Source organism: Siniperca chuatsi, linkage group LG19 (genome assembly GCF_020085105.1).
Source record: "Siniperca chuatsi isolate FFG_IHB_CAS linkage group LG19, ASM2008510v1, whole genome shotgun sequence".
NCBI classification, from domain to species: Eukaryota; Metazoa; Chordata; class Actinopteri; order Centrarchiformes; family Sinipercidae; genus Siniperca; species Siniperca chuatsi.
In genome coordinates this window covers 24714295-24726390 of record NC_058060.1, presented here as the reverse complement: position 1 = coordinate 24726390, position 12096 = coordinate 24714295, and the positions used below count along the sequence as shown (strand labels likewise).

General features: G+C 43.2%; 1 protein-coding gene across 1 annotated transcript; it reads left to right on the top strand.

The window, feature by feature from the left end:
* The first annotated feature begins 1094 nt into the window (after positions 1 to 1094).
* On the top strand, positions 1095 to 10970 carry LOC122866449 (clavesin-1-like). The gene is made up of 8 exons (XM_044176119.1): positions 1095 to 1408; positions 3651 to 4540; positions 5420 to 5590; positions 5710 to 5828; positions 6078 to 6252; positions 6937 to 7047; positions 9009 to 9235; positions 10652 to 10970. The coding sequence occupies exons 2-8, from the start codon at positions 4442 to 4444 to the stop codon at positions 10728 to 10730; spliced, it is 981 nt and encodes a 326-aa protein (XP_044032054.1). The 5' UTR covers positions 1095 to 1408; positions 3651 to 4441; the 3' UTR covers positions 10731 to 10970.
* The last annotated feature ends 1126 nt before the right edge of the window (positions 10971 to 12096 follow it).

Below are 12096 nucleotides of genomic sequence, written 5' to 3'. Positions count from 1 at the left end.
AATTTGTACTTTTGGAAAACAAGGGGTTGAAGTGCACTGAGCCTCACAAAATGTGCCAAAGTCCTTATTGGAATCATAATATTGATTGTGTCTAGTTGAAAAGCAGTCTGGTATGAAAACAGAAGGTTTATTTTAGTGCTGTAATGATTAGTTATTGATGAATTGATCGGCCAATTGACATAAAATTAATCATCAACAATTTTGATAAATAATCTTTACAGAGCAAAAATGCCAAGCATCCTCTGGATCCAGCTTCTCTAATTCGAGTTTTTTATGTTTAATATCACGTAAATTCGTATATTTGGTCGGACTTTGGAACATTACAACCATTTTCTGATGTTTTAAAACCTAAACGGTTGAAAAGAATTACTGATAGAATAATTGATAACGAAATGAACAGTTAGTTAGTTGATGCCACTTCTACACACAATGGTTAGAACAAACCCTGCATTGTATTATATTAAGTGACCTAATGGTAGATTTGATGGGTGTCAGAATAAACTATTATGCCCTGATGATGATTATAACATATGCTATTATAAACAATAAACAAACTGAATTATACTGTATTTTTAATTCATATTTCTTCATTTGTGTATGCAGGTATCCAGGTCCATGTGAATGTATTACATATATGTATATATATGCTTGAGTGGGTATGTTGTTTCTTCTATTTGCATATTTTTGCATTTGTTTATTTAGCTATATAAAAAATATAAATCATAAACAAACTGAATTGTACTGTATTTTATATATATGTATGTATATTAATTTGTGTATGCAGGAATGTAGGTGCATGTGTATATATATGCACGTGTGGCTCGATTCTTTCATTTTTCTTTTGTTGTCTAGCCTATATATTGTTTTTTCTACGATTTTCTTATTAGATATTTTTTGTTTATTTAGCTAAATCGCTAAAATATAAATAATTTTTTTAAAAAGTTGGCTCTGATGAATAAAAGCCTTCCTTCAAAACAGACTAAATGAAACCTCGAGTCTATTGACAACAATGTGAATTTAGCATTTATTTCTAGTCTGACAAAATCTGAACTGGTCAAGATTTTCTTTTGAAAGTTCGCACCGGAAATGGCGCTCTTTATTTTGAAAACCTGACGTCTTCTCGGAGCACAAAGTGAAAACGCATCTGATGCTGCGCCGTCCTCCTCACGCGTTACGAAGCCCACACGGACCCACAAGGACGGGACCACCTCTGGCACCTTCAGGGGCTTTTACCTGTAATTTTTCCTGCTCGTTCGTTTCTAATTTTAACGGAAATATCTTTTGTCCGCGGGATACCGATGGCCGCCACCGCCGCCGCCGTCCCCAGCATCAGCACCACCGCCGGAGGGCCGTCGGGCCAGCCAGGACGGCCGGGATTCAACCAGCACACCTAGCAGGTCGCTTCACTGTGAGTATTTCAACGTTATATTTAAAATTAAATTAAAATACAACAGACTGCATGTAGGAGGGGCTCGTCCCCGCTCACAAATATTTGCATCCTTTTGAGGACATTTGGTAAATGACACACACACACACACACACACTGCCCACATATCGCGAGGGTCACTTTTATCATTAGGAATTTTAATATTTTGCTCAATCTGATCGACTCTATATTACACTTCAACATTTCCCTCCTACACCGTGCAACCAGAGCAGCAGCACCCAGGCAGCTGGAGGGGGACATCACAGCCCCGTGGGACCTTCACGTGTCTGCTGTCTCAGTGGACACACAGATTGGACGACATCTGACACAACGTGACCGGCAGATGGGGACGAGTTGGGGGGGGCGGGGGTGTGTAGTGGCTGGGCAGGGGTGGGGGTCATCTGAGGCACCGACCCCCATAAAGCGATAAAAGAAAGATAAGCTTCATTGATCCCACTTATTGAAAGTGAGCAGCAGCAGAACAGATCCATAACTCCACTGTAAGACACTGAGCTACATTATGAACATCACGTGTCCAAAAAGGAAGCATATAGAAAAACAAAAAAGGTACTAAACACTTTATACACCAGACATAAGGTGTCAGTACAAAGTGTATGGAGGACAAGAAGAGTCAGAAATATAAAGGTTGCAATAAAACAACCAGTTCAGCTTGTCGGCAGCGGTGGATGCAACATTTACTCAAGTTCTTGGTACTTTTTTTACTTTTTACTCCTAAAAACACTTCCAGCGTCTCAGATGTGCAGATCTGCTGCTTTTCCTCTGAATGACTGTAATAACTGTAATGTTTTGTCGCTTTGGGCTCTGGGTCGTCTTGACGGCGTTTCTCACCGTTTTCACCAGTTTCCCAAACCGATCGATCGATGGATCGACGGAGAAAAGAATCGGCAGATGGATCCAGAATGAAAAGCATCATCAGCTGCAGTCCGATACAAACCGGTTCAACATGAGCTCCAGCTCCACCAGCTGCAGCAGCAACATCCTGCTTTACATTAATGCACGAGGAATAATAACCTGATGATAGAATATATAACAGCACAGCAGCCACAGGGACGCTGCACTGCTTTAATGCTTTAAGGGCTTTCTCCTGATTATACTCACAGACTTTTACTGCAGGACACTGTGGTTTTAGTACTTTTACTTAAGTAAGGGAAGTAAATATCTGAATACTTCCTCCTCCACTGGCTGTAAGTCTAGCTCTAATTATAATATTCATTTTTTTAATCCATGTCTTTCTCAGGGTTACAGGGGACAGGAGACTTTCCCAGCATGCACTGGGAGGCCGAGGGAAGTTTAGAAATACTGAGGTCACGAGTCCCTTAATGTATCCCACTGAAAAAGTCTCTACGTTTTATTAATTTATATTTTTCACATTTTATTTATTCAGTTTAACTGTTTATTGTGTTTTGAAAAATGTAAATGTCATTTCCAAACATAAAGGTGCAGATGCCGTTTCTACACGCTGCCAGGAATCAATACTGATCTTTTATTTGCTCAGAGTCGTGAAGGCTGAATATATATCAAGTTTAAAAATACTGGAATCAGTTGTATTTGATTTTATTCTGGACTACATGCTTCCGGCAGCTGAGAAGAAGAGTTTGTATAACGAGGCTTAATAATGTACTCATTATGCAGAATGATCCATTATAATAAATAAATATTATATTACTGGATTATAATTATTGATGTATTAATATGTACATTAATTGAATATTGCAGCTGGTAAAGGTGGGGGTAAGTTTCTACTATATCTGCTGCTGGGTAGCTTGAGAATTTCACCCAGGGATCAATAGTCTTATCTTTATCCATATTAATACATCGTAATTTATTTGTTGATTATATTTTGTGTTATTAATCTGAATCTGCTGTCAGATAAATGTAGTGCAGTAAAAAGTACAGTATTTCCCTCTGAAATGTAGTGGAGTGCATGTGGAAGTGCCTTAAAATTGTACTTAAGTGCCGTAGTTACTTTCTACCGCTGCAGTAAACCCACGCTTATTGAACTTAGGTCTCTGGTGACTTTATTCTGTCTATTTTGTTGTTTTTTATGTTCTTAAACACTGTAATCAGCCTATAAAACACCCACCGTGTGAAAGGTTTTGACTGTAGAACGTAAAACACCCAAATTCCTAGAAGAAATACAGAAGAAATGACGTCGTTAAAGTCAACCTCATGTGCTGCTGTTCATCTTTCCTCTCTCCTGTAGGCTGAGGAGGCACACGTCCGACCGATTTGCCTTAACTGACCTTTGACCTTTCTCTGACAACCCAAACCGCGAGGTCACGACCCCCCCCAACAGGACTCTTCATCATCATCATCATCAAGCCTCCAGCTCCAAACAGCCTCATCATGACGAAGCCGAGAGTCGGCGTCGCCTGAAAAACCCGGAACCAGAATCTGAAAGATGACAGAGAGCAGGAGGAGGAGGGAGCTGTGAGACGCTGAACGGGACGAACATTAGGACACAAAGGATGTGAATTTGCCGCAGACGGTTACATAACTGTCCTGTCTTCATGTGCTGTTCATTAAGCCGCACGTCCCTGCCACGACTCTCTGAAAAACTAACAAACTCAACATTTCGATCCAGCATCAAAACCAAAAACAGCGACTTTCAGCGTCCTAAGAACCGACAATGTAGAGGAAGACAGCAGAGACGATTGTTGATCATCTGATACTGTTGGACAACAGTCCAGCTTTCTTAAATACCATCAAAGACGACCACGATTGTCTCTTACTGACGAAATCTGGAAGCTGAAACAGTTTCAGTCACGATATGTTTTTGTAAATACGGAATTTAAAATCAAAGACAGCAAATAAGATTGTGTTACAGATAAAAGGGCAAAGACTCCATTTACTAACCTCTTCAACGACCACATTAACACCTGAGCCACAAAAGATTGTACAACAAAACAATCAACATAGCTAAACTGTCTGGAAATACGTCCAGAAGTTGGAATAAAACACATTTTGGACGTTGGAACCAAACCAGACTCCGCGATGACGCACCTCCACGCAGGCCTGAGCTCCGAGACAATGGACAAGGCTCGCTTAGAGCTGAATGAAAACCCGGACACGCTGCACCAGGACATCCAGCAGGTACGCTGCATGATATTCTGCAATGTTTAGCTAACGTTAGCATGCTAATGGTAATAGTCAGCTCAACGGTTTTTAAAGTATTAGCCCTGTTTGTGGCTCTCAGCTCAAAGCCCATTGGTTCCCACTGAAGTAAGTAAATATATAGCTTCACTTTTAAAACAGCTGCTCGCTGTAGTTTTTATCAGACAAACAGGAGGAAATTTGTTGGGGACTATTTCCAGCGGCGGATGAATCCACATGTGGTGCTGTAGTGAGTGTTTGGGGCAGCAGGACGGTGTGTGTGTGTGAGTCAGAATAAACTACAGTGTGTGTGTTCATGGTGATGAAGGAACACGTCACCCAGTGCAACAGAGCGGCTCACTGATGTGTTTTAATAGTTTCTGGACAACGACGGAGGAAGAAGATCCATCAGGATGTGATTCACACACAACACCTGTTGGTTTTGAGCTAAGTGTGACTGAATTTAACTGTTATCGGGCCCCTACTGACCCCCCACCTACTTCCCTTCGTGCAACGTGCATGGACCCTGTCGCCACTAAGATCCCATCAGGTTCACCGCAGGCAGAACGCTTTATTTGTGTTAGCTTGCTAACTGAACAATATAAACAAAAAAAATAAGGTTTTGACGCAGGGGCCCCCTCTAAAAGACAGGGCCATAAAATTAGCTCATAATGAAGGACCTGCCTTACTTCGTATTGTACTTTAGTGGTGCAAATTCCCAAACAAATGTGCAATTAATCAAATTACAAAAGCCATCTGACACGCAGTGAAGCCGTATTACAGAACGCTATCCAAATCATAAGTCCTCAAAACCAGGCCGACTGCGGAGGGGAACTCCGCTCCTGTTGACTCCGGTGTTTCCGCCTGTGTTAATCCGAGGTGCGGGACATGATCGTGACGCGGCCGGACATCGGGTTCCTGCGGACGGACGACGACTTCATCCTCCGTTTCCTGAGAGCCAGGAAGTTCGACCAGGTGGAGACGTTCAGGCTGCTGGCCCAGTACTTCCAGTTCAGACAGCAGAACCTCGACATGTTCCAGAGCTTCAAGGTCTGTTTCTGTTTCCACAGTTTCAATAAGAAGTCGCCGATTGAAGCTCTGGTTCCAAAAACTAGTCGTGTTGTGTGCGTAATGTTTCGTGTGTGTGTGTGTGTGTGTGTGTGCGTCAGGTGGACGACCCGGGTATTAAGCGGGCACTGATGGATGGTTTCCCGGGCGTGCTGGAGACTCCAGACCAACATGGCCGAAAAATCCTCATCCTGTTCGCCTCCAACTGGGACCAGAGCAGGTAACACACACACACACACACACACACACACACACACACGTCCATCTATTGATTGAAAACACAAAGAGCCTAATGAGTCATTTCTGTACTTAGACTAAAAATAGACAAGAACACAGCCAACTGAATTGCAGTTAAGATTTACAGCGTGAAGGATCGCCACAGGCTGTAACTATTGATCAGCTGTTGACTTGCACACGATTTCCTAATCTTGTCCTCCTCCTCCTCCTCCTCCTCCTCCTCCTCGATCAGGAACTCGTTCACAGACATCCTGCGGGCGATCCTGCTCTCTCTGGAGGTTTTGATAGAGAACCCGGAGCTCCAGATCAACGGTTTCATCCTCATCATCGACTGGAGCAACTTCTCCTTCAAGCAGGCCTCCAAGCTCACCCCCAACATCCTCAAACTGGCCATCGAGGGCCTCCAGGTAAATAAAAACACTTCAAACTGGCCATCGAGGGCCTCCAGGTGAATAAAAACACCTCAAACTGGCCATCGAGGGCCTCCAGGTGAATAAAAACACCTCAAACTGGCCATCGAGGGCCTCCAGGTGAATAAAAACACTTCAAACTGGCCATCGAGGGCCTCCAGGTGAATAAAAACACTTCAAACTGGCCATCGAGGGCCTCCAGGTGAATAAAAACACCTCAAACTGGCCATCGAGGGCCTCCAGGTGAATAAAAACACCTCAAACTGGCCATCGAGGGCCTCCAGGTGAATAAAAACACCTCAAACTGGCCAACAGAGCTGCTTTAAGGACGCCTGTACAACTTCTGAATAAAGCAGTAAAACTGTGCGGATGGAGTTATTGATTACTTTAAATCTTGTTCAGAAAGATTCTAGTTACTATGATGTTGTTATAATGTTAAAACAGATTTTTGATTACAGACTTTTTAAATGTTCTCCTTTCCTTGTTTCCTGTCCTCATCTCCTATCTTTGTCTCTCCTTGTTTCCTCTCCTCTCCTTCCTCTCTTCCCCTTGTTTCCTGTCCTCTCCTTCGTCCTTGTTTCCTCTCCTCTCCTTCGTCCTTGTTTCCTCTCCTCTCCTTCGTCTTCTCCTCCCCTTGTTTCCTCTCCTTCGTCCTTGTTTCTTCGCCTCTCGTCTCCTCAGGACAGTTTTCCCGCTCGGTTTGGAGGAATCCATTTTGTGAATCAGCCGTGGTACATTCACGCCATGTACACCATCATCAAACCTTTCCTCAAAGACAAGACCAGGAAAAGGGTGAAAACACACACCTCTTTATTTTCCTTTGATCTCTTCTCCTCTTCTGTCTCCTCTTTTCATTTCATACATCATGATTTCCTCTTATCTTTTATCTCCTCCTTTTTCTTCTCTCTTCTTCTTCTTTCATTTATTTCTGTTTATTTCTTCATTCCTCTTCTTCTTTTCTGATCTCCTCTCCTCTTTCATTTTCACCTTTTCTCCTCCTGCTCTTTTCTTTTTTCAATTGCTGTCTTTGTTTTTTGATTAACACCCTCCTCTCCTCTGTTCCTCCTTTGTTTTTCATCTCTTCTCCTCTCCTTTCTTCCTCTCACCTCCTTTTTTCATCTCCTCTCCTTGTCTCCTCTCCTTGTCTCCTCTAATCTCCTCTCATTGTCTCCTCTCTCCTTGTCGCCTCTCCTTGTCTCCTCTAATTTCCTCTCCTTGTCTTCTCTAATCTCCTCTCCTTGTCTCCTCTCTCCTTGTCTCTCCTTGTCTCCTCTAATCTCCTCTCCTTGTCTCCTCTCTCCTTGTCGCCTCTCCTTGTCTCCTCTCTCCTTGTCTCCTCTAATTTCCTCTCCTTGTCTTCTCTAATCTCCTCTCCTTGTCTCCTCTCTCCTTGTCTCCTCTAATTTCCTCTCCTTGTCTCCTCTAATCTCCTCTCCTTGTCTCCTCTCTCGTTGTCTCCTCTAATCTCCTCTCCTTGTCTCCTCTCTCCTTGTCGCCTCTCCTTGTCTCCTCTAATTTCCTCTCCTTGTCTTCTCTAATCTCCTCTCCTTGTCTCCTCTCTCCTTGTCTCCTCTAATTTCCTCTCCTTGTCTCCTCTAATCTCCTCTCCTTGTCTCCTCTAATCTCCTCTCCTTGTCTCCTCTCTCCTTGTCGCCTCTCCTTGTCTCCTCTCTCCTTGTCTCCTCTAATTTCCTCTCCTTGTCTTCTCTAATCTCCTCTCCTTGTCTCCTCTCTCCTTGTCTCCTCTAATCTCCTCTCCTTGTCTCCTCTCTCGTTGTCTCCTCTAATCTCCTCTCATTGTCTCCTCTCTCCTTGTCGCCTCTCCTTGTCTCCTCTAATTTCCTCTCCTTGTCTTCTCTAATCTCCTCTCATTGTCTCCTCTCTCCTTGCCTTCTCTAATCTCCTCTCCTTGTCTCCTCTCTCGTTGTCTCCTCTAATCTCCTCTCATTGTCTCCTCTCTCCTTGTCTCCTCTCTCCTTGCCTTCTCTAATCTCCTCTCCTTGTCTCCTCTCTCCTTGTCTTCTCTAATCTCCTCTCGTTGTCTCCTCTAATCTCCTCTCATTGTCTCCTCTCTCCTTGTCTCCTCTAATCTCCTCTCCTTGTCTCCTCTCTCGTTGTCTCCTCTAATCTCCTCTCATTGTCTCCTCTCTCCTTGTCGCCTCTCCTTGTCTCCTCTAATTTCCTCTCCTTGTCTCCTCTAATCTCCTCTCCTTGTCTCCTCTCTCCTTGTCTCCTCTAATCTCCTCTCCTTGTCTCCTCTCTCCTTGTCTCCTCTAATTTCCTCTCCTTGTCTCCTCTCTCTCCTTGTCTCCTCTAATCTCCTCTCTCCTTCTCCTCTCTCTTGCCTTCTCTAATCTCCTCTCCTTGTCTCCTCTCTCCTTGTCTTCTCTAATCTCCTCTCGTTGTCTCCTCTAATCTCCTCTCATTGTCTCCTCTCTCCTTGTCTCCTCTCTCCTTGTCTCCTCTAATCTCCTCTCCTTGTCTCCTCTCTCTTGTCTCCTCTAATCTCCTCTCATTGTCTCCTCTCTCTCTTGTCTCCTCTCCTTGTCTCCTCTAATCTCCTCTCCTTGTCTTCTCTAATCTCCTCTCCTTGTCTCCTCTCCTTGTCTCCTCTAATCTCCTCTCCTTGTCTCCTCTCCTTGTCTCCTCTAATTTCCTCTCCTTGTCTCCTCTAATCTCCTCTCCTTGTCTCCTCTCCTTGTCTCCTCTAATCTCCTCTCCTTGTCTCCTCTGTCCTTGTCTCCTCTCCTCAGATCTTCCTCCACGGTAACAACCTGAACTCGCTCCACCAGCTCATCCAGCCGGAGTGTTTGCCGTCTGAGTTCGGCGGCACTCTGCCTCCGTACGATATGGGCATCTGGGCCCGAACGCTGCTGGGACCGGACTACAACGACGAGACCGAGTACACGCTGACCTACGACGCCCTGCACGTCAGGGAGAACTGCGGAGGAGGAGGAGGAGACAAGGAGATGATGAAGAGGTGAGGAGGAAGTGTGGGGACATGAGGAGAGAGAGAAAGAAAGAAATCTACTGAGTACATGTCAACAAAGTACTTTAACTCTTTAATGGTTCGACCCATTTATTAGGTTTAAAAATGTAGCCATTAGTCTTATAAAAACAACAAAAAATCTGCTGTTCATTCTTCGTAAAACCAGATCAGACTTGATCCCTTTTTGTGGTTTTCTACAAACCATCGCTGACTTGTTTTCATATTAGTACTTCCTGTGAGTGTCACCTCCCCAAGCGATCAGCGTGAGGTCTGTCAGTATCCACAACTGTTAATGTGCGTCAGTCTGGCTTTGTTGAATCATTATTACCAATATTATCAGTCAGGATTTACCTGATTAGTGACTGTATTATAAGTGAACATGTCTAAAAACGTCCAAAGAATCATAAAGATGCAATAAATTCAACAAATATACAGTAAACAACATTAGATTTATCACACTGACAACAGTTTATAATCTGAAAACTTTGTATTCAATTTTTGAAAATTCAATTTTTGTTAGCTCTGCCATTAATTGGCATTTCTACCAATCTACAAATGTTTTAAACAATTTTTACAAAATTATTAGACATCAGTTCATCACATCAAATATATGGCGGCGACTCACTTAGTGACGACATATATGTGATGGAAAGTAACTAAGTACATTTACTCAAGTACTGCAGCTGTAAGTACAAATTCGAGGTACTTTACTTGAGTATTTCCATTTCATGTACTTCTTACTCCGCTACGTTTGTCCGACGGCTTCAGTTACTTTACAGATCACAGTGTTTCATCCCCTTCCTGTCCGGTGAAAACCCCGTATCTCCAGGTGTTTGTGACGAGCTGAAGGATGAAGAGTTGATGAAGAGGAAACTCTCCTCCTCCTGAAGCTGAATAAACTCTTTAACCCCCCCTCGGATCAGCTGGAAAACAGGCTGTTTCTCTGAGCTCAGGGAGACTTTTTAGAGATACGTGGTTCTCGCAGGACAGCGACGCTGCAAACACGTGATGATCTCATAGACCATGATGCATTGCTGCAGGTTAAACTACCCAACAGTATATAAAGCAGTTAAAATGAGCTCAACCTTAAACATCTGCAGCAGTAAAATGCAACACACACATTAACGCAGCAGGAATATGAATCCAGAAACATCAGATATAATAAACACTGACAGGAAGCGTTTTACTGCACAGGGACGACTCTCACTGTCACACTTTAAGTACATTTAGCTGATTATACTTCATACTTTTACTGCAGTAATGTTTTGAATACTTGTAGTGGAGTATTTTCACAGTGTGGTGTCAGTACTTTTACTGCAGTAAAGGATCTGAGGACTTCTTCCTTCGCTGCTATTTGCTTTGACTGCTGCTGCTGCTGCTATCACACAGTATCTGTGTGTGTTTCAGGTCTCAGTCGGCGGTGGAACCAGGAACTCTCCGACAAACGGAAAGAGAGACCAGCACACCACTACTGGCCCTGGACTGAACACACACACACACACACACACACACACACACACACACACACACACACTAGAGCTGTCACACACATCCACACATGTACAGACTTACAACACACTGCTTAAAGACAAGAACAAACCACAACATCCGCTTTGACACAAACACACATATTCTGTCTATATAAACACACACACACTGCACCAGCTGTGTATTAAGCTGGTGGATTTGAACTCGTGTCCTGTTGACCTGAACTTCCTGAACAGGACACACACACACACACACACACACACACACACACACAGTCTGTCCTGTCTCTGAGCCGTCTAATGCCTCCCAGCTGAGCCGCTCTCCAGCCAGCAGCATCTGTCCTGATGTCCACGACGACGACAACAACAACAACACACTCTGAAGTGTGTGTGTTTGTGTCGTCGTCTTCTGCACGAGGTTTTGTTAGTTCTGTCAGAAACAAGCAGGAATGTAACACCGTGTATCACGTTTAATCCGTGACGCCATTCTGTTTCTTGGAAGTCGAGTCCGAAACATAAAAGCTGAGAATCACACGCGATGAAAACATGAAAGGACGTCAGGCCACGCTAGCGAAGAGGATGGTAAGACAAAACAACAATAATATCCTTAATTAAGAAACATTTAGAGCGGGTTGCACCAACAAGGATTCATTTAAACAAAGATTAAGTTTAATCAAAGTTTATTTCATTTTCAGATCCAGATTTGAATAGAGAGGAGAGTGTTAGTGTTGGAGGAATACGAGAGCCGCTGTTGACATTTTGAGCCTTATTTATGTGCTCTATCAAAATTAATGGATTTGGTGACTCATTTTATTTATTTGTCTTACTGCTATTTGGGGAATAATCATGCTCTGAGTTTTGGAACTGCAGTTCCCATAATGCTTCAGGGTATGTAAAAGAAGTATAATGTTGCTATGGAGTCAGTTAGTCAGCTGTGGGCTGCAACTGCTGTTTTTTAGCCTGTATTTGTTTCCATTTAGTCAAATTGTCCCCATTAAAAGTAGCCGAATCAGCAGTCAGCAGCTCCTGTCTGCAGTGGACCCGTGGACGTACAGACAGCTGTCACTGGATCACTGTGAGACTGAAGGAAACTTAAAAACGTGATGATTCTCGAGCAAGTTCTGCAGTTATAAGGAGCATCTTTGTACCATGATTTCTTATTGGATTTACTGACGTTTATTTGTGGTGGACATCAGAGATGATATATATATCCTCTGAAAGTATAAGTCACACTGCATCTAAAAATGTGTCTTCATGTCTTTGTGTTAAGATTTTACCGAGTTATGACTCCGAGTCCGATTTTTGACTCAAATTGAAAATCTCTGGAATAGTCGATCGACAGAAAATCAATCAGCAACAAATTTG